At 46.7% G+C, this 20878-nt stretch overlaps 5 protein-coding genes across 5 annotated transcripts; 3 read left to right on the top strand and 2 right to left on the bottom strand.

Moving 5' to 3' along the window:
- Positions 1 to 3255: 3255 nt before the first annotated feature.
- On the top strand, positions 3256 to 3990 carry CTRU02_210832 (transposase; the record flags this gene model as incomplete). Its single annotated transcript, XM_070205520.1, has 1 exon — positions 3256 to 3990. The coding sequence occupies one exon, from the start codon at positions 3256 to 3258 to the stop codon at positions 3988 to 3990; it is 735 nt and encodes a 244-aa protein (XP_070060763.1).
- A 91-nt stretch (positions 3991 to 4081) lies between these two features.
- CTRU02_210831 (uncharacterized protein) lies at positions 4082 to 4189 on the top strand (the record flags this gene model as incomplete). Its single annotated transcript, XM_070205519.1, has 1 exon — positions 4082 to 4189. The coding sequence occupies one exon, from the start codon at positions 4082 to 4084 to the stop codon at positions 4187 to 4189; it is 108 nt and encodes a 35-aa protein (XP_070060762.1).
- A 989-nt stretch (positions 4190 to 5178) lies between these two features.
- On the bottom strand, positions 5179 to 6358 carry CTRU02_210830 (pectin lyase; the record flags this gene model as incomplete). The annotated part of the gene is made up of 2 exons (XM_036721927.1): positions 5179 to 5739; positions 5795 to 6358. 2 exons carry the CDS (start codon positions 6356 to 6358, stop codon positions 5179 to 5181), a joined length of 1125 nt encoding a protein of 374 aa, XP_036586299.1.
- A 6458-nt stretch (positions 6359 to 12816) lies between these two features.
- CTRU02_210829 (uncharacterized protein) lies at positions 12817 to 13543 on the bottom strand (the record flags this gene model as incomplete). Its single annotated transcript, XM_036721928.1, has 3 exons — positions 12817 to 13045; positions 13100 to 13232; positions 13351 to 13543. 3 exons carry the CDS (start codon positions 13541 to 13543, stop codon positions 12817 to 12819), a joined length of 555 nt encoding a protein of 184 aa, XP_036586300.1.
- A 4479-nt stretch (positions 13544 to 18022) lies between these two features.
- CTRU02_210828 (rhamnogalacturonate lyase) lies at positions 18023 to 19874 on the top strand (the record flags this gene model as incomplete). Its single annotated transcript, XM_036721929.1, has 4 exons — positions 18023 to 18239; positions 18289 to 18737; positions 18792 to 18920; positions 18978 to 19874. 4 exons carry the CDS (start codon positions 18023 to 18025, stop codon positions 19872 to 19874), a joined length of 1692 nt encoding a protein of 563 aa, XP_036586301.1.
- Between the last annotated feature and the right edge of the window lie 1004 nt (positions 19875 to 20878).

The raw sequence follows: 20878 nt of genomic DNA, 5'->3' as shown, positions 1-20878 counted from the left end.
TATAGCTGTTTAAAAACTTCAGTCGCACTTTTTGTTTAATTGTGTTCTAGCTCTCTGTCACTAGAAATCACGCCTTTGAGCGGGTTTTAGGACGTAAGACAACAGCATTTCATTGGTGGGTATTCTGGAGCACTTAACATGTGAGAACCGTCGTAGTACATCCATCGGGAGACTTTTCGGGGATCGTGTAATTGGTGGAAAGGAAGACCCGAGATACATCTCATCACGAGGTGCATTTACTGTGAAGATCTAAGCTTTAAAGAGAACACCTTTCATGGTTGTTTCTCGGGCTTTCGGCGGATTTTGCACGGAGGGTGGGTCGACGCCAATGGAACCGCCGGACCGCGTCGGAGCCCGGACGTGGGGCTTTTTGAGAACTCGTTCTCCGAACTTGGCCCGTTACAAGGGATTGATGACTCGATCAAGTATATCTGTGAAGGGTAAGTAGAACTTTTGAAAATCGGACTACAGCGGCATATTTCTTCCGTTTTCCGTTTCTTGGCTTACTGTCCCATTCCAGCTTTCTCAGATTGTGTGCTTCAGCTGCACATAAAGATCTTACTTGGGGGATCAGTGACTATCCAGCTGCGACTTTATATACACAGCATGTTATTTTTTTCATAGAGCTTACTTGTGATAGCACTCAAGAAAGGTGATGGGAATTACAGGCACAAGAAGAAATCAGAGGAGTCTTGAATTATCAATGAATCCTGAACTGTTACTTGACGTGGCGTAAGTTATATCTACGCATTATCCCTACTTAAGCGCAGCCAAACAACAAGTAAACGATTTCTTGTTACGTCTCCTTTTGCGTTTAGCTCAATTGGGTAGCACCTCTGTTTTTATGCCTGCTGGAGGCTGGTGTGCGGATGCCATTGCAACCCTGTAGGCGGGGTCTGGCCCTTCACATGAGCCTCGTGACTATCAGATAGATCTTACTCGATCAGAGACTGAAATGTGCTAAAGTGCCAGACACGTTGCATCGTATCTGCGCCTCGGTACTACATGCTCCGAATGCCGAATGCCTAAACAAAGAACACGCTCTAGAAAGCATGAAGCATTCTACTCATTGTCTTCAGACAAATATGCATTCTGAATCACTTACCCTCCTAAGGCTCATGTTTGATCAGAACCTCAAGATGAATACGTAACGACAAAGGACGGGTCAACACTATTTCGATCCTCATGTTCTAACAACATGGGTGCTGTTTAGTCAAATATCGTCAAGCTATAACGACTGCGAGTTGACAATTCCAACTTATACAAGTCGAATAGTACAAGGTGGGGCTGATATTAATATGATTACTATTTCAATAAGCAGCTAATTCACAATGTCCTTTGCCTAAAACCGCACTATATATTCCATCAAGAGATACTTGCTGTGAACGCTAAGCGATGAGCAGCCAAGCTCATGGGCTGGCTTTTACCACAATACTTTCAAGGGAGACGTGGCCAGCACGAGGTACCAGTCGAAGGATATGAGTTTATGAATACACTTGTGGTCATATGAAGGCGAACCCCCACTTGGCGATCGCCCATTGATTTGTTCATTTGTTAGGTAGTTCCAGTGCGAGCTGCGATATTCAGTTTGCAACTAGTGGCGCCGAGTGATGTGCTCAATTGAAGGAGTGTGACTCAGCCCCTTTTTCACTTTTTCTTCTTTTCTCCTAACGGAACAAACCTACCACGTTATCAGAAGTCGAGTCGTCATTTTACCCTTGCATCATGGGCGATAAGACGAAGATCATCGACCGCAGATCGCCCGGAAACCTTCGAGCTTAACGAGTCAGTCAAGAAAAACAGTGCTACCACCAAACCTGTCAAAGGCGCTTCCAAGAGTCATCGGACAAAAGTATCTTGGTTTTGGCGATGTTCAAAAAACAAAGGCGTCGCTGTCCTCACAGATTCACTTGTAGTAGATGATCTATACATATACCTTCCACCCGAGAACGTTATTTTGCCTTATTCAAAGCGTCGAACGCGCCGAGTGTTCATCAAAGGCAGAATACATGTATATCACTTAAACCCCAAATATGCTAGATAACTACGCAAATATCGTGATGAAAGTTACTCTGAATGTAAATCTTCACATTTATCGTTAGTTTGTAGACAGCATTACTACATGCCACCTTCACTAACCTAGCACCTGGATGTGATTTGCGTTTTGTCACGCAGTCAATTTGCCCACCACTTATGGGGTAAAAAAAGATGCTTCCATTCCTTAGAGACTGTCTAGGGGTTATTGGGTTGATTATATAACCGTCTATTCGGTAATTACCGATTTGAAGGTTTTCATGCACAAAATGACATCCCCGTTAGTTTTATATGGGAAACAATAGCCGGGTGCATGGGTTGAATGCATGCCCCGATATATGCAGTGGTCCGTGTGACACGTTTCTTGCACAGACAGTGGGTCAATCAATATCTCGGGGGATCTGTTAGTTCCCCACCATGGAGCATTGGCAACGGCATGGATATTGCCGAGTTAGGAGGCAGCATGATATCGCCAAGCGCAGAGCCAACGACTAATTTCCTTCACAGTTTGGAAGGTTGCAGCAAGGATGCTGGGAAAATGCCTCTACTTCCCAGATGAAGCACCGTTGGCTGGGCGCTGTCTTACGTACATTGAGAAGTCGGCTACCGGCTAAAAGCAGAAGATCTGCCTTAGTCTTGCACATGACTGGGCGGCTGAAGATCACCATCGGAGTTATTTGTTTCCAACACTTGAACGGTATGAAGAGAGGGATTGGGATTCGAAACGAAAATCATAGCTGGAAAAATGTGTCGTACAGGCATCATGTTTATTATAATGATGTAGATGTTCAGTCATCATAAAAAGTATTAAGTAGATTCAAATGTACATGGCCCAGACTCAAGTTAAGTGGGAACTGTGAGCTCCAGTGCCAGATCCAAATCTGCGCACGAACCACTGATGAACTCAACACGCAACTTTTTTTTGGAGCTCTCGGAAACCGACCGCGTGGCAAAAGAGAGAATGCATGGACAACCTGGTGATCAACGGCAAAATCGGCTCACAGACACACTGAACTCTGCAAAAAACAAGCACTAGGGGGCCAAAGTCAAATTAACTGCACACAACAGAAACGCGTGTTTCTTCTTCAAAATGTTTGAATTTATTTACATGTACACTATATAACGTACATGATAAGCGAGTGAGACAGACAAGCGAGTGAGACAGTAAACCGCGACCGTCGCACCTTGACGCGACCGGCACCTTTTCCTCTACAATAAATCATGGAATCAGCTAGTATTGAAAGAAGGTTACAAATTGCCCTTCAAGCAATGAGAAATGACCCAAAACTTAGTGCTCGGGCCGCAGGTGCACTCTATACAGTCAGTCACGCAACATTAAGCCGGCGACTAAAGGGAATAGTCTCACGACGCGACAGCATGCCTAATTCACGGAATTTATCAGATTTAGAAGAGAAGACAATAGTTAAGTATATTCTCGACCTAGATGCGCGATCATTTCCTCCCCGGCTGAGTGGTGTGGAAGAAATGGCTAATCGACTTCTCGCAGAGCGCGACGCGCCTCCAGTTGGGAAGCGCTGGGCTTCTAATTTCGTCAAGCGACAACCACAGCTTAGGACGCGTTTCTTTCGCAAGTATGACTATAAGAGAGCTCAATGCGAAGATCCAGAGGTGATTCGTGGCTGGTTTTCGCTTGTGAAGAATACAATTGCGAAGTATGGTATTGCTGATGCTGATATCTACAACTTTGATGAGACCGGCTTTATGATGGGCGTTATTGCTTCTGGAATGGTTGTTACAAGTGCTGAAAGGCGTTCAAATACGAAGATAACACAGCCTGGCAATAGGGAATGGGTTACAGTTATCCAGGCTATTAATTCCCAAGGGGAGAGCATCCCGCCATACATCATCGTTGCAGGCCAGTATCACCTCTCAAGCTGGTATACAGAAACCTCTCTTCCGGGCGATTGGGCTATTGCAACGTCTGAAAATGGATAGACAACAAACGAGAGAGGTATTGACTGGATCAGACACTTCGACATTTATACAAAACCACGTACGTCTGGGAAATATCGCCTCCTCGTTGTTAATGGTCATGAAAGTCACCACTCCGCAGCCTTCGAGCTCTTTTGTCAAGAAAACAACATTATTACACTGTGCATGCCGGCTTACTCGTCTCATCTACTTTAACCCTTAGATGTTGGTTGTTTTCAGCCGTTAAAGAATGCCTACGGTCGGCAAATTGAGAATAAGATGCGGCGAGGTATAACCTATATCTCGAAGGAAGATTTCTTTATAGCATTTCACAAAGCTTTTAAGCAGTCTTTTACGAGGAAAAATATCTAGGGAGGTTTCCGAGGAGCTGGACTTGTCCCTTTGAATGCAGAAAGTGTTCTCTCAAAGCTGGATGTAAAGTTCCGAACGCCAACGCCTGAGGAGGGGGTCCCTCAGACACCAGACCCTTGGATCTCTAGGACGCCGAGCAACCCAAGCGAAGCAAGATCACAGTCTACTTTTATTAAGAGTCGAATCTCACGCCACCGAAGCAGCTCTCCAGCATCAATTTATAGTGCTGTGAGTAAGCTAGCCAGAGGGACAGAAGGACTAGGGCATCGGGTAGCATTACTAGAGTCAGAGGTTCAAATCCTTCGAGAGGAGAATGCAATATTAAGTCGGCGTCGAAGGGCTAAGAAAACACGTCTATAGAAAGGAGGAAGTCTTACTATATCTACTAGAGAGGATATACAGTCGCAAAGAGAGGCAGACACGCAACTACAAGAGGAAACGCGACGGAGTAGTGGTCGTAAAGTGAGGTCTGAGACGACTCATCGTCGGTGTGGCGTATGCGGGAATACAGGCCACAACGCGAGAACATGTCAATTTATTGAGGAAACATCCGAAGAACAGGAATCCGAGTAGTATTAATCAATCTAAGATTTCTTGTTATAGATTTCGATATTATTGTCGCGAAGGTCTGGTTTACTGTCTCACTCGCTTGTCTGTCTCACTCGCTTATCATGTACGTTATACATGTGACGAGAAAGTTTAAGGTATTTACTGAATAATAGAAAATTGCCGGTTATCCCATTACCACTCAAGGTCAACCTTGAGACCTGAATCATCTTACAAGGGGCATATTCAATATGACTGCCAGGTAGGAACCAACGTGTTAAACTACATTGTGACTTAGATCTTGCCGTAGCCAGCAGCGCTAGAGGAGACGGAAGAAGCAGCAACAGCATCAGGGATGTCGGAATCGCCGAACTTGCTGAGAACGCTGCTGTCGGTGCCGGTGTATTCGCCAGAGCTGGAGAAGCTGTTGGCCTGGCAGTTACGGCCAAGCTTGGACTTGCACTCAGAAGCGTTGGAGGAGGTAATGGCGAGCGACGCGCCGTCACCGCCAGCCTCGATAGCCGCCTTCACGTTGGAGAAGACGTTACCCTCAGCAAGGACGTAGCCACCCTTGGTGACCTCGAAGGCGTGACCAGTAGAGGTGGACCAGTAGTTGTTAACGGCATGGACAAAGGTGTTGCCGTTGATCTTGGGGGCGCGGCCGCTGAAGTCGTGGAAGTAGTTGCCCTTCAGGGTGACGGTATCACTGCTGCCGGCGAAGTAGGCGGACCAGTAGTGCTGACCATCGCAGGTAGCAGAGTAGTCAGACTTGCCATCGAACTCGTTGTTGGTGACGGAGACGCGACCGGAGGCGGAGTTACCGAGAACCAAGTGCTGGCGGCCGATCTTGGAGGTCTGCAAAGTCGGTTAGATACTTGAAATACGAGAGAGCAGGTCGTAGGAAACTTACGGTAACGTGGTCAATCCAGACAAGGTCGGTTCCGTCCAGAGAGATGGCATCACCACCCCAGACGTACTTGGGGTTGATGTTCTCAACCTTGATGTTCTGGATAATGACGTTCTTGGAGTTGGAGAGTCTCAGACCCTTTCCGACGATGACACCCTTTGAACCTTCGCCGATGATTGACTTGTTGGAGCCAACCTTGAGAGGGTTGAGACCAGCCTTGCTGTAGGTGACAGAAGCAGTGGGAGCGTCCTTCTGGTAGTTGTCGCACCACTTGTCCTTGTTGATGGCGAGCTGGCAGCCCGATCCGGTACCCCAAGGAGCACAGCCGGTCTCGGTAGCGGTACCATCGGCATCGGTGAAGTCGAAGGTCTTGGTCAAGACGATGACACGGGCCGTGGAGTCAGACAGGTACGAGACCAGCTCGTCGTTGGTGGTAGGGGTAACAGCGGAAGCCGAGCCACCACCGGTGACGCCGGCAGCAAAACCCTCAGGGGTGCCAGAGACAGCGGCGGCAGCGGCGTGCTGGGCAACAGCCACAGCAGCCAAAAGCATAGACTTGGCAAACATGTTGATAATTTGAAGAAGGATGAACGAGAGGCAAAGAAAAAAGAGAGTGACTGGAGAGCAGAGGTATCAAAACGAGACAAACAGCCGCAAGAGAGAGCTAGATCATATACTAATGACAGCTTCTCCCAAAACTGGGTCTTGATCTCGTGGAATCCATCCATACTGGAATATCCGTCAACTCCCATCATTGACGACGGCCGCGTAGGACTCGCCCCTGGTGTACAAGCTGGCGCGTAAACAATCAAAGATTGAAATATATGACGGGGCTTCGATGCTCCACTTCCTAAAGGCCATGGAACAGCCAACAGTTACCCCATGAAGAAGTAACAGTTGCTGATCCGGGCCACACCTTTTCTTGCGCAAGGGGGTGGTCAAGGCGGTTGCTGGCACAGACCTAATAAATGTGCAGCCGACCCCCGCAATAAAAGGAGTACGTGATGTGTGGTATTAATTCTGCTGGGTCCACCCGTTCCCTCGATGCGGATCCAACCGCCAGAATTGAACCTGTCAGAAACAATCAGAGGTTCCCATCACGGTCTTTCGGACACTCCATTCTTAACTTCCGGAGACGCCCACCCCCCCTGGGCCCCCACGAACCGAATCAAAAATCAGTCCAGGACGGCATAAACCAGGTCAGACACGTCGCTTTTGGGGCCCCCATGGCTTGTCTTCTCTCCACTAATCGAGCACTCAAACTAGTGTAAGGACACAACAAAATGGACCGCGGGAGGAAATGACAAGAACGCGGCACTTGTCATCACGCATGACTCTAGTCATAAACTCCCCGAGGCTAAGGGTCAGGGAGATGGGGTTCTCGTCTAATGTTCTCTGCAGTCCCCAACTGGACAAGGGACCCGTCATGAACGCAACGTGCGATGCGCACCCGGCTGCGACACTGTTCCGGCAATGTCCTTGAATTCATGTGTACGACGCCTTCGTTAGTCCGCCTTGTTGAATACGACAACAATAATGAAAGGCCCCATGGCGCGTGCGGGGCCGAAACAATGCAACCATGACCAAGTTTCCCCTTGAACGCAAGGGGTCAAGTCTGAAAGCGATTTTGTAGTACGTTGATGGAAAATGTTTGTGTACCCAAGGTAAAATCAGGAGGCGAAGACTACTCAATTAGTGTTTTTTCTTTGTTCTTCCCTTTCGAACTTTACTCCTAGCAACTGATAACAACATATCTAGTGACTTCGAGATACTTTGACAATTGTTCGTCCTTCCGCTTGCAGTGTCGGACACTGTTACAATCGTAAGATACGGCTATCCACTTCATTAAGATCAATCTACAGGAAATCACGTCTTTTCAAAAGAATAATTTAGCTCGCAGGCCTGCGCCTCTTTCTGGGTTGACATAACGGCGCTGACGACAACTCTTGGCAAGATTATTATTCCTGGTCATGAGGCTGAAGAGATGGAAAAAAGGCATTGCTTCATCAAAACGCAGACAACTACTTACTTTTTTTCTTTAATATAATCATGTAAATAACAGACTCGCAAAGCAGATGTTAAGCTCATTACTTGGCGTATTTTCACTCGAGCGAGTCCAGCAAGCCGCCGGCTGAGCACGACAGCAGCCAGCGCAAGTCCAAGAATGACTTGCTGACAGCCCCACTTGCCGTGCCAGGGATCCATTGTAGGGCCCCGGCCATGTTTCAAAGCATGTCGAATCAAGGGGATAATGCATGGTAGGCCTGTTGCGATCGGCAGTACTTGGATAGTGAGCCTGGTAAGTCCGCACTGCAACTTTTGCGGTGTGAAGGCAGGCCAGCGTCTGGCGCAGCTCTGTTGACAATATCTTAAAATGATAATCAACATCTCGGGAGGAGGCAACATTAAAAGACACTTTAAAATGGTGTGTTAGGCGGACCTAGACGAAACACCCCCAAGATAACTGGAGCAAAGCAAAATTTCTAGATTAACTAAGGCTTGGATTGGTGGAAAGACGAGAGCTAACTGTATATGTGTGCAATCTTTTTGAGTTTCGTGACTATAAAACAATCTAAATCTCAATAACAACGTGCAGTGTTAGTGTTTGAAGGCACCGAAATACTGCTCACTGACCACCTATTTTCCGACCAGCAAAGTATACGTCTAAACATGTTTGCAACGAGAGAAATGTACAAACAATCTTGTGTTCATTGCATCTACGCCTCGAGCGGCTGTGATGAATCCAATGATCAATCGGACAGCGACAGAGAAGCAAGGCAATCCAAATGAACTGTATCCACTTTACAACCTTTCTTGGCATCTCGTTAAGAATCCACGACATCGGATAGCCAAGAAAAGGAAATGTGTATCTCATTGCTAATGCTCGGCATCTCATGCAACTCGGAGCCTGAGTATGGGAGCAAATATGATTCTTATCCGTTCATCCGTCGTGATTGGCTTGAGACCTCGTCATAACGGTGGCGTCCTGCACCCTACGTTTCTTAGTACATTTCACCAATGCACATTGCTGACAATCTTGGGAGAAGGGTCTTAGTCAGTAGAATCTTGGCAGGTTCTAGTCTAGAAGCAAATGGCCTTCTTAATGAACCAAAATCCGCCTTTTTCTTTTTTACAAATCCCAGGTGTGGGAGCAGCCGCCCATAGGAACACAGCGCTGCTGGAATATGGGGCTTCAAAGTTTGCTGATATGAACAGAGGCGAGCGGCTCTTCTACAGGGATATTTAATCTTTTACCTGGAGGCTGAAGTTATTGAATCACGAAAATATACGTGAAAACCTTTTGGGAATGCCCCTTGCTCTGTGTTTCCGTCCTAAATTATTGGTACGCCCTCTCGTATCTAGTTATTTGTCAGGCCAAGTGACCGATGCAGTCCAGATGCGAAGAAACATCTTAGTTACCTGACTTTCAGAAGTGATTTTGCAGCGTATTACACGACATGGCTTGCTGCAGAAAATTCCTTCGTCGGATGTTTATTCACTGTATCCATCAGTTCTGTATTTTCCAGTCACCAATACTCTTTCTCTCGGCAATTGAGTGCCTCTTTCTTGGTAAGTTAAAACATACGTTAGCCTGGCGTCAAAGCTGCCTCTGTTCGGAACTGACGGCTCCTCCCCTGGTTCTTTTGACATCGTCCTCTGTACCACTCGCAGTACTACGTAAGGAGAGAGATTACCCGTGGTTTTAGCGTTTTTGCATACACAATGGCAACGTCAGGGTACTTGGTTGCTTTATCCACACGACATTGATAGGCAGCACTTTCAATGTTACTTTAAGAGCCAATAAAAGACGCTGGATAATACTTAGCAATCCACTTAGGAAAATGACTCGCCAGTCAGAGAGTTCGTATCCCACATCTGAAGAGGAGATTCATCAACTGCATCTGGACGTTGAACTGGGTCGAGGCAGGTGGTGATATCATTAGCTTTTCCAGGGTTTTTATTTCTTGAACTTTTGGAAATACCAGTCTCGTATTGTAAAAAAAAAAAAAAAAAAATTGCGTTCTGATCTCTTGAATGTGTAATTTATCTCCATCGTGAAACTAAAAAGCTCGTCAGCTGCGAAATGATAGTTTAAAGACAAGCTATATGAATGTACCTTACTGAAATGCTCATTCTGTCCAAGATGGACATACATCGTGGATTCTTTTCTCCACATTATCCCCATTAAGAATATTTGTTCACAGCCGAATGTCGACTGGTGACTAGGTCTCTCCTCTCTCTTGAAATGTGATTTAGTAGCTTTTGGATGGTGGAATATTGGTAAGCGTAGCCTAACCTCAACTGAGGAAACTAAAAAAGACACATAGATTTCAATAATTCACTATGGGCTGCAGTAAAGCACCTAAATCCTGAATCTAGTTGCCAGGGATCTTCATTACAAGATTTTCAGCATTTCGATCCGAGCGAACTTGGTCACATGAGCAGCCCCTTTTCTGCTATCAGGGTTGCATCGAGATCACCTTACTATACTTCGAACGGCTTGCAACCATGGTTAACTGTAGAAGAATTATCCAAACCCTCCTGTGCTGCCATTATGGGAAGAAATGCCGATGCCAATGTCGAAAAAAAAATTAGAATAGCACGAGATTTGATGCTCAAGCACTCCGACCAAACCTCTATAAAAGATATAGACTGAATATGCAGTTTTGTATCCTCGTGTTTACTGAGTAACTCAGCAAACTGGATCATTCAACTCGCAGCATTTAACATCCATCATCTTTTCGTCTAGGAAAAAGCCCTTGGATGAAAGAAAGACAAAAGTCAAGAAGACCAAAACAGCCAAAACTCCATGAGAGGGCTGTTAACTTGCACAATAGCATGCGATCACCAGTTGATCACAGTCCTTTCGTTTTATCATTCATGCTGATCACAACCTATCGGGGGCCAGAAGACGCCATTTCAATGAACCTAGAAATTCTATTGTGATGGAGGCCTTTTCCACGCCCATGATATGTGCCTTTCCTTCTATTCTTTTGGATATTATGATTCAGCGTCCTGTATCGTTATAAGTGGGCCGTGTCTCTCCCATGCTCGGAATTCCATAGATCAAAGATCAACCATGCTGCTGGGATCACAGGGGGATTCGTAAGGAAGGACATCCTTTCGAAGGTGTAAAAGTGTTTTGTGTTGCTTCTGACATCTAGGAGAAGTTCTGGTAAAAGTGCTGACTCAGATAGTAGCGGAATTTCAAGGTGTCTGTCACGTGGACAGCCGGCAGCTGTCAGTCTCGCGGCTACAGAACCACCTCAACCCGGAGTTCCGGGTATTGCAACACACAACACATGGTTTGATAAGGCCAATGAGCGGAGGAACGCCGATTGACATTACATCTAAGAACTTTGACATCGCAATACCAGCGCGCTCATCCTTCCATTCAAGGTGAGTATCCACGGAAAGAGGATGCTTCAAAGAAGAATAACAGGAATGTGATCACCGTGAATTCCAATCGCCTCAGATAGATTCCATGTTGTTGGGAGATTTTTAATTTCACCTATACCCGGCCCATTGCGGCCAGTCGAGGTGTCTAGCCGCAAGTAGTGACCTAAGCTTTGCTGCTATCCGGATAAGGAGCAACGGACCCTTACCTCCGCACTGACCTAGGCTATCAAATTGTCCATAAACAACAAGCTAGCACACCGCTTCTACAATTATTTTTGCAAAGTCTTAAGAATTCTTTGGCATCCTTCTATACGCTGGCTGACATGTCATGATCCTTCTCAACACATTCACTCCCTTGAGAGGTCTTCCTTCCGCGACCCAATAGTACTGTGTCGCCAAAGGGCGGAAGTCATTTTTGAAGATGAAATGCTGATTGTCCAGTTCCTCCGTGAGCATGTTAGCTTCCGCATGGCTTTAACAGCATTGGAGCAGGAAACTCCGAGACCTAATGCTGCCAGCAGGCTTTTAAACGGAGCGGGTCTCGACTAGGGTTTTTGCCAGCTTTTGTATAGATCAACGGCAGTGCATGGAGTGCATTCAAGACGCCAACCTGCATTTCTAAACCGGCCGGGATAATCATTGCAACGAAAATAGCTTCTGATTTAGACACAGGACTTGGGTGCAGTTTTACGATGTTGTTATTATGCTGGTCAGTTGCGTCAGTCCACGCAGTTGTCCAGACCGTACATGCCCTCCCTTTTCAGCTGTAGTTAATGGCATCTAAGCAGGATTCTCAATTCGGGCCGATGGGAGGGTCAGGTGAAAAGCTGAAACCGCCATCCGATACCAGTAACTGTATAAAGTAGATCTCGAAAGGCTGCCATGTTTAATACGCAAGGTTTTCCCAATTTCATCCGGTATTTGACGTGGTGACTGAAAAATGTCACGGCGTCTTACCCTCCGATAATTACTTCGTCTTTTTGGGTCGCTTCATAGTCGGAAGTCACGTAGACTTCGACGTTAGCTTAGGTGACTACATTTATGAGAAGGTTGAGATGAATCAGTGTCATCAATACCACAAATGAGTTTAAAGCTCACAGTGGGATCTCCTTCGTGAGTGCACTGGCTCGGGTGCTTTTCAGGGACGAAAAAGAGCACTAGGTGTCTAGTAGATGTTCGTTTTAGACCCAACCCAATCAACATTAGGTAGTTTAAATCTATAACTGTACTGAGATTATGGTGATGTTCTTATCGGAGGGTCAAAACGACAAGGCACTCAAACATTGGTCACCCAATATTGTAGTGTAGAGTCTGACAGTATTTTCTTCAAGGCTTTTATGTACAGCCAACGGCATCTCGTTCTCCTAGTATTCCAAGATAGAATGAGATGGCAGAAAATATCGCTGAAAAACGATACTATGTATATATACAACGAAAGGGAAAAGAAGTCCGGCCGCATCAACACGATTTCATCCGGCCCTTTGGGGGCTCACCCTAGCAGGTTCATCTCTCCCAGTTGCTTCAGGCTATATGAAACTCATATCTCTTTGGCCTGTGTAGCTTTCTCAGTCCAGTGCAACCAGCCATTCATGGCAGGAAAAGCCGAGAGAGGTTTGTTACAATGTCTAAATGGGAGTAACGTCAACCCAGAAACGGGTGTCATCAGACTTGTACTTAGAGTTGGAATCGATCTGCCTTTGAATCCACTCAACAGACTCGCGATAGAATTTGATGTCCTCGGTGTTGGGATTGTTCAAACCAGTCTCACCGTTGCGGTGGCCTGCAAACCACTTTTGGTACCCGAAATAGTTCTGGCAATCCCATCGGGAGGCCACGTCAGCATAGATATCAGAGCTAAGAGTTATTCGTTAGTTCACTTCAGGTACCAGGTTGCTGAAAGCCACGTACTTCAGTTTAGCGCCGTTGTTCCACTGGTCTTGGCGCTGACCCTTGAACCCAGCACGAGAAGCACAGGTCCGAAGCATGCCCCAGTTGACCTTGAATACACCAAAGTTGGCAGCGTCAAGAGTCTTTCCATCACCTATACATGGGATTAGGAAGATTTTCCTCGTAATAGAACGTGCCTCGGCGATTTAATGAAAGAATAAAGTCTCTAGGTGCCGAGAAAATGCAGTAAATGCCGACTTGCGGTTACTTACCGTATGGGTAGTTGGTCTGCATGCGCTCGTCCTCAAGCATAGCGATAGCAAGATCAAGAGTATTTCCACCAGCATCAAGAATGGCTTTCTTACGCGATCCCAAACCAGAAACAGTGTAGCTGCCGCGATCTCCTGGGGCAGCGATAGAGCCTGCCGTAAGAGAGAGGATAGCGAGAACGTGTGAAAGATGCATGATGAACTTGTGAAGAAAATTTCTGAAGGTAGTTGACCAAAAGAGGGTTTTGAGAGGACCTTGGGTATATGTCGTGCTGAAAATTGCGATAGCTATGATGAGAAGTGGCATTGGGTCACAGCAGACACTGGCTTATATAGATATTTGGCACATCCATGGTTCATTCAGAGGCAAGGAAAATCACATCAAGTTGCCCTCTGCCTTACTTTTCTCCAACAGGTGCCAATTGAAAGGAACTAAAACCTGTCACTTTCCAATACTTGATCCAGCCAGGGGTTTTCCCCATCCACAGGGATCAAAATACGACTGGACCTGATGATTTCATCTAGGGGTGCATCTTCTCGGCGCAAACTGCAATTATTGACGAATGATAGCCATGGTTTATCACGATGATATCAAGTAGTCGAAACCTGAGAGACCCGAAAGGGCTAGCTGTACGGAAATATAAGTTGGCGGTGCCTATTTGGACCTCGGAACCTCCTCTTCCGAACAGGGCTTTGGTAGAAGCCAAGCGTTCGAAACCCACACCAGCGGGATACTAGTGAGCGTTCATGTGATGAATTAATGCACAGTCTCAAATGGATTCTACAGACCCTCCTCGAGGCATACATCGCAGCGGGTGACTGGCAGTGTAGTCGGCTGAAAACTTCAATGTGTATCTGAAGACGAAGCGACATCTTGCCATCATTAATCACTGATCCAAAATTGAACTCCAGGCATTTGATCCTCTTTCATCAACGCGGGAAAAATGCTCTTGTTGCGTCTAAGAAGTTACGTGGGATTGGTGTTCACTTGTAATCTTTAGAACCTAAACAAGTGCTGGAGCCTCTCAGGATATCTTTGCAAACTTAGCATTGCAATTGTTCAAAGTACAAAGAAAAAAAAAAATCAACGGAACAATCTCACTATTGTCCGGAAGTCAAGGTTGATGATGGTGTAGTAGTCGCCGTACAAGTCTAGAACCCTCTTGTCCCTTAAAATGACAACTGCATAGGATGATAGGCAAGACAGTTCTCCTTTCCAGTAAAAATCCAACACAGCCAGAAGTAGATTACATAAAGCAATAGGTTCAGTTCGTGCTACTTATATACAAGGGGCCGACCTTCACTGCTACAGTTACCCCGTCTGCAGCTCCCTGCGGGCGTTAGTCCTTTACTGTCACGAATGTCGACCATCACCAGAAGCCTTTGAACTTGTACCTGGAAGGTCACATCGTTGGCTGGGGCATGAAATGGTAGAAATAAGTGCTTCTTGGCTTGCATGAAGCTTTGGAGGATGGGAGAGAAGAACAAAGCAGGGACGTAAGTACTTCTTAGCGCCCAGATGGTACATCATCTGATGGGTCTTGAGATTGCCCAGCCGAAAAGGGGACCACTGTACAAACACCTTCCTTTATTTATTTGAATACACCTCCCCATCACAATCTCAGCTTTAACTGATACCGGGCGCTACAAATCTGTGGCTGAGTGCTTTTGACCCCCTCGAAGGAAAGAAATCGGGAGAGTATCTTTGCAAGTTGCTTTCAACCATGGGTCCCCATCAGCCCCCTTAGGTCATCTCTTCTCACATCTTGAAGCCGAAAAGTGTTGCAATCAAAACACTGATATAGTATTCAAGTCTAGGTAGCGGCAGTCGGGGTGGCTTGTAGGGAGGACGTGTGTAAAATATCAGTGCCGTCTCGGCAGTTTATGGAGGGTTCCAAAACACAGGCTATCCGTATACGTGACGTAGGAAAGTTTGCCAGCACGGAGCCAGAACTCCTTTAAGCTATATGTGCGTATTTTATACATGGAGGGACTCTGTTGGTTACTAAAAGTAGTTCCTTGCGCAGCTAGGTGCGGGAGAGATGCATAACCAATCTAAAGAAGCAGCCTTCAGCTGAAACCGAAATAACATGGTGTTCCGAGCAGAAATTCTACCGTCAACCTCCGTTTTCAGTCTCAGGTGACTGATCAGTTGAGGATGTACTGGTACAAGTTTCCTGTCAAACATGAACTGTGCGAGCAAAATATCGGGAGACGGAGTATCGCCTGGTCTAGAGAATCAAGCGAGAGTTCATATTCTTGGGATAATTGGAAGGGAAATAGAGGTTTCCTCTAGGGCATTTAAGTAAATACCTGAAACGAGACCGGGAATTGGAGAGAAACGAAGCTTAGTAATAAATCGTGATAATAATGGCGAAAATGGGTAACTTCGCTAATTTTGATGGCTTTGATAGATGTCACAACTAGCCAGGACCCAAGAGCTTCCTGTCCATGGAGACGCCACTGCGTTAAGATGTTAAGTCAGTGTCTAGATTAAATGTCAATGTTTAGTTGTGTTGTTTTTCAAATGAATACAAGATTCCAAACGTGCCAGATCTTGAGCGTAAGTAGGATGAGGATTGTCCTCGTAAGAAGCACATTCAAGTAAGTGTCTCTTTGCCCGAGGAAATATGACTTTGGGATACACAGTTCATCCTAAGCATGCAAGTCACTTCCAGGTGTTCAAAAGCGTAGGAATCAGCAAGCTTCTAAGAAAGAAACTCCCCGCAGTGGTGTTATCGGCCCAGGGCCGCCGCAGCATCCGGCTTGCGGCAGTTTAAAGTTTGAGGCGCCTGAATACTTTAAAGGAAGGTAAGTAGTACTGTCGGTTACTTCTATATTGCCAACATGTAAGGTCTGGATCTCAGGAGCCAGGATGCTGGGCTTGCTTTTTGGGCTGTGCTGGTTGCTTGAACTTATGGCTTTATTATACCTCAGATGTCCTTCACACTTTGAACATATGCCGTGAGTGATGCTGAAGATTGTAAAAAGGCTTGATATGCGATGACAGACGAAATAAAGTACGAAAGTGGCCAAGGGATACGATACCGAGTCCTGCTCATCGCGGCTTTTTTTTGTCGTTGACCATGATGTCATCACTTTCATTCATTGCCTACATCAGCAAGTTGCAGCTCAGATATTATAACATTCATTTCAAGGTTCTTTCCTTCCATCCAAAGATAAAGTTCGACAAATTGGCATGAACTATTGGTGGAGCTGAAGATGAAGACATAATTTAGCTGACATTTAGTGTGAGCGTGAGTTCTGCCGAATTAAAGCTTGGACCTGATGTTAGTCTTTTGATCTTTTGACAAATCTACATTACCGACAGTATGGTTCGTTTCTCAACAGGACTTTACCCTGGCGATGCCCCCTTTTGGTCAACATTGATTCATAACAGCCAAAAGCCAGAATGCTGATCCAATCCCGCAAGGCATACTACTGTCATCAATCAAAGGGTATCTCAAATATCAATGTTGATAAAAAAAAAAAAAAAAGTCATTGATTCCTCTCAGATATCCGGTTTGATCTAGTTTAGATTGAGCAAAAGTTTTCTGCCTGTATTTTCAATTGCATCCACACTGCTTTGATAATTAGATGGAAGCTGGAAGGCGGAAAGACCACGAGTCAGCTTCAGGCACAATCCACGCTCCAAGCTTGGACATTCTGATGACGAGCATGATAGATCGAAATTATAAGTTTATTGAGATTCTACCTAGCAATCCCTGCATAGCAGGTCTCTGTGATGGAATATGGGTTTCTATTAGTGAAGCAGCTTTCATCGACGTGTGATGGGCTCGACTCCAAAAAGAAAAAGATACAGCCGAGTACAATCCAAAATTGAACTCCGAAAGGAAACAGATTCCAAGGGCCTAGCAATCGTCAGGATCTTTGTTAGAAAGTGTAGTTTGGATGTGGGAGCCAATTGGATTAATGGGGCAAAGTAAAAAGTTAAGCAAGGACAGGGGTGATGTGATACCATCAATCGGCATCAATTGACGCGACGGCAAAAAGATAATCTACGGTAGAAACCTTCCATTCATGGCTGGAGAACAAAAAAAGTTTGCAGATAGAAGATCACTCTCGCCTTATCATGAGGTTGGGTGGGGTGAAGGCCTCGGCCGATGGACCGAAATGGTCGGTTTAACGATGGTGCAAGACATGCATTAATGGCGTCTAATGTAGGGGTATTTGCAAGCGCCACCAACCACAAATGTTCTCTCGAATGGTGTCATTACTATGGACTAGAGCTAGACATGGGCCTTGCGGAAGTTACGGCAAGGCTACATGGTTTGAGAAGAAGCTCCAATTTCCCTGGTCTATGGAAACACTGTGTTCTCATACGCACCATCCATACCTTGGTGACAGTGCACATGATGAATTTTGGCTTATCACGAATTGACAGGTTTCGATGCGTCTATCAATATTTTCTCCCCCACTGAGGGTCCATTAGCAATACAACTCCCGCATGACGCTGTCGGCTCCTGCCGAACATGCGAAAGCTTCAATTGACGGCTTCTGATCTAATTTCGAGCTGTGCCGTATAAAAGCCGGCCTTCCTAGCATTCAAAATGCCAGGTGTGGATTTTGGGTAGTTCTGTTTGATCTCGGTGGGAACCAGCTTCGTTTTGGAGGACTCACATATTCAACTTTCGAGATCTCATTCGCTTCGACAATGCATATTTCTAGACTGTCCGCCTGGGCGCTGACTACTGCAGTAGTCAGCGCTGGCAAAGGCCCTTTCTTGGAACAGATTAATGACTCTACCTGGGTCATTGGAAATGATCACTGGAATCTGACCCAGGGCTCTCTATATGCGACCAAGTTGTTCTGGGATGGTGTACCGGGCGCTGATCTTGTGGGTTCTGCTGTCGGTCATTATATCGGCTATGGTGGGTATTCCTCACTCCATGCTCCGATTCAATGTCTAACATATTGCAGATGGTGAAAACAATCTCAAATTCACGAATGCCACCATTGCGTCGCGCGGCACCAATTACATCGACGTCAGCTTCTCCGCCACCGCCGGTGACTTCCACTGGGTCATCTTCGATGACCTGACTGGCGCATACCAGTACTTTGTCAATCGCGCCCTGCCCGACATCAGCATCCTTCGGACCCTGTGGAGACTGGCGCCAGAGTACTTCCCCAACGGCCGTACCCATGTGAAGGATGAGCCGTTGCCTGACTTCTCCTTGTATGCCAACGCCACCAACGTCCAGGATGAAACCTGGCAGTTGGCTGACGGGTCGTACATCACGAAGTACGACTGGTCGAACGCCGTCAGAGACCGCGACTTTTACGGCATCTATGGGCCGAAAGCTGGTTCCTGGTACATTCACCCTACCACCGAGTACTATAACAGCGACCACCTGAGTCAGACATTGACGGTGAGAAAGATTCAATATCTCGTATTTACATCCCATGTTTTAATGCTGCAGTAGATCCACAGAGAGTCCAAGACTGGAGATTCTGTCCAGCTCAATGTCGTTCAGGACACTTCGCACTTTCGAGTTGGCCAGAAGGTCGCTCAACCCGCTGGCAAAGTCTGGGGACCTTGGCTGTGGTACTTGGTGAGTGGCCTTAAAAGCAAAGTTCAAAATGCAATACGTAGCTGACCTCATGACCAGAACAATGGTGATGTTGCAGACGCAGCTCAGCAGCACAAGAAGGAAGTCAAACATGTACCCTATTCTTGGTTCAAGGACTCAGCCTACCACTCCCGTGGCGGCATCCAAGGAGCTCTTACCCTTTCTGACGGTCGACCGGCTTCCAATGCAGCTGTGTTCCTTGGTGATACCGACACTACAATTCGCCCTTCTATCCAAGGAAAGAACTATTACTACACGACATTCACCAATGACAAGGGCCGCTTCTCCTTCGACAACGTCCGCACGGGCTCTTACGCAGTCTACGCCTGGTCCAACGGTGCCAAGCTGGCGGACGTTTACACAAACTTCACGACTCCCGTGACCGTCGTCAAGGACAAAACCGTGAACCTCGGCCAGCTTTCGTGGGAGGTCCCCAAAAGCAAGCGCATTTTCCAGGTTGGCGAGTTCGATAAGAAGGCCACGGGTTTCAAGAATGGCGGATTGCCGTACCAGCACGGTGTCGCAGCGGACAGCCCTGCTAACTTGACCTTTGTCGTCGGCGAGTCTAAGGATTCGGACTGGTACTTTGCGTCGTCCGCCATTGGAAAGTGGACCATTGAGTTTGATCTTCCCGAGGCCGACATTGCTGCCAACAAGACCGCACTGCTAAGCGTATCACTTGCTGGATACTCTCAGAGCGGTGCACTCGACATCGACGTCAATGGACATGTTTACGACTCGTTGAGCAAAGATGTGCTGACAAGTGATCCTGCCTTGTATCGCTCAGGAAAGATTAGCGGAGAGTGGCGATTCTTCCAGTACAAGGTCGACACGGACATTCTCAAGGCGGGAAAGAACACTGTTGGATTTACTGTTACCAGATACACTCAGTGGAGAGGCTTCCTATGGGATAGCATCATCTTTGAGTGGGTTTAAGTCAACGAGATGATGGGATGGATGATTTATGATGTGAAGACAGACATTCGTGACGAAAGCGGACTGTTGGTTGATAGATCTCGCGACCCACTTAGGTAGCTTGCGCCTTTGATGGCAGGATTAATACTAATGACGATTATCAACCTTTGGTGTAATGTTCATGACAAAATTTGTTGTCGATCTTGGCTGGTTTATTTCACAGTCTAGAGATGCTCCAGGAGTCCAAGGAATCGGTTAGCTGGAAATGCTGGCTGTCAGTAGAAGCCCGGTTTCCCCAGCCAGAATTTGCCCACAGTAAAGGTAGTTCTGCATTTCCAGTAGAAACGCGCATCTATTATAACGCCGCGCCATTCTATTCATATATGAAAGACTGTGGCTTATCTTACTTGCGGCAACCATGGTACTAGGTGAACGCGCTGGGTGCATGTTAACATTGTGACGCGGCTGACGACAGTCGGCAGCCTTGGTTCTGAGTGAACGGGACAACCTGTTGACGAGGCCGAGGGATGGTTTTGTGAACAACGTAAGGAAAAACTCGACCTTCAACTCTCAAGCAGAATTCCTCCCAGGGCTTCGGACCCCATCGAGCCCATCGTCGCTTCATCACGGCTTGTCCGCCGCCCCGCCACCCAAGCGAGCCATCACAGGCACGCAAGCATCACAAGCCCTTGTGGTCTAGCGGTATGATTCTTCCTTAGGGTTGTTCACCTACACACAACTTGGAAGAGGTCCCAGGTTCGATCCCTGGCAAGGGCCTATCTTTTTCTCTGCAGAATTGTTGGTGACATCTTTTGGTGTTGCAGAAATCCGTCAGTAAGAATTAGCGCTGCAGGCTGCTAAATACTCTCCTATGATTGCTGGAAAGGGCACACCCAATGGCCGCCAAGCCGAAAGCTGACTGAAAACGTGCGCTGTGTGGCTGCAGCGCTACGGGCGGGGGCCGCCGTGTTAATTATATCTGTGGAAAAGGTGTCGGGCTTCGGCCGGAAATACCCCTGTCCTTG

The sequence above is a fragment of the Colletotrichum truncatum genome (genome assembly GCF_014235925.2).
Source record: "Colletotrichum truncatum strain CMES1059 chromosome Unknown Contig_0007, whole genome shotgun sequence".
Taxonomy (NCBI): domain Eukaryota; kingdom Fungi; phylum Ascomycota; class Sordariomycetes; order Glomerellales; family Glomerellaceae; genus Colletotrichum; species Colletotrichum truncatum.
This window is presented reverse-complemented; position numbering and strand designations above follow the sequence as displayed.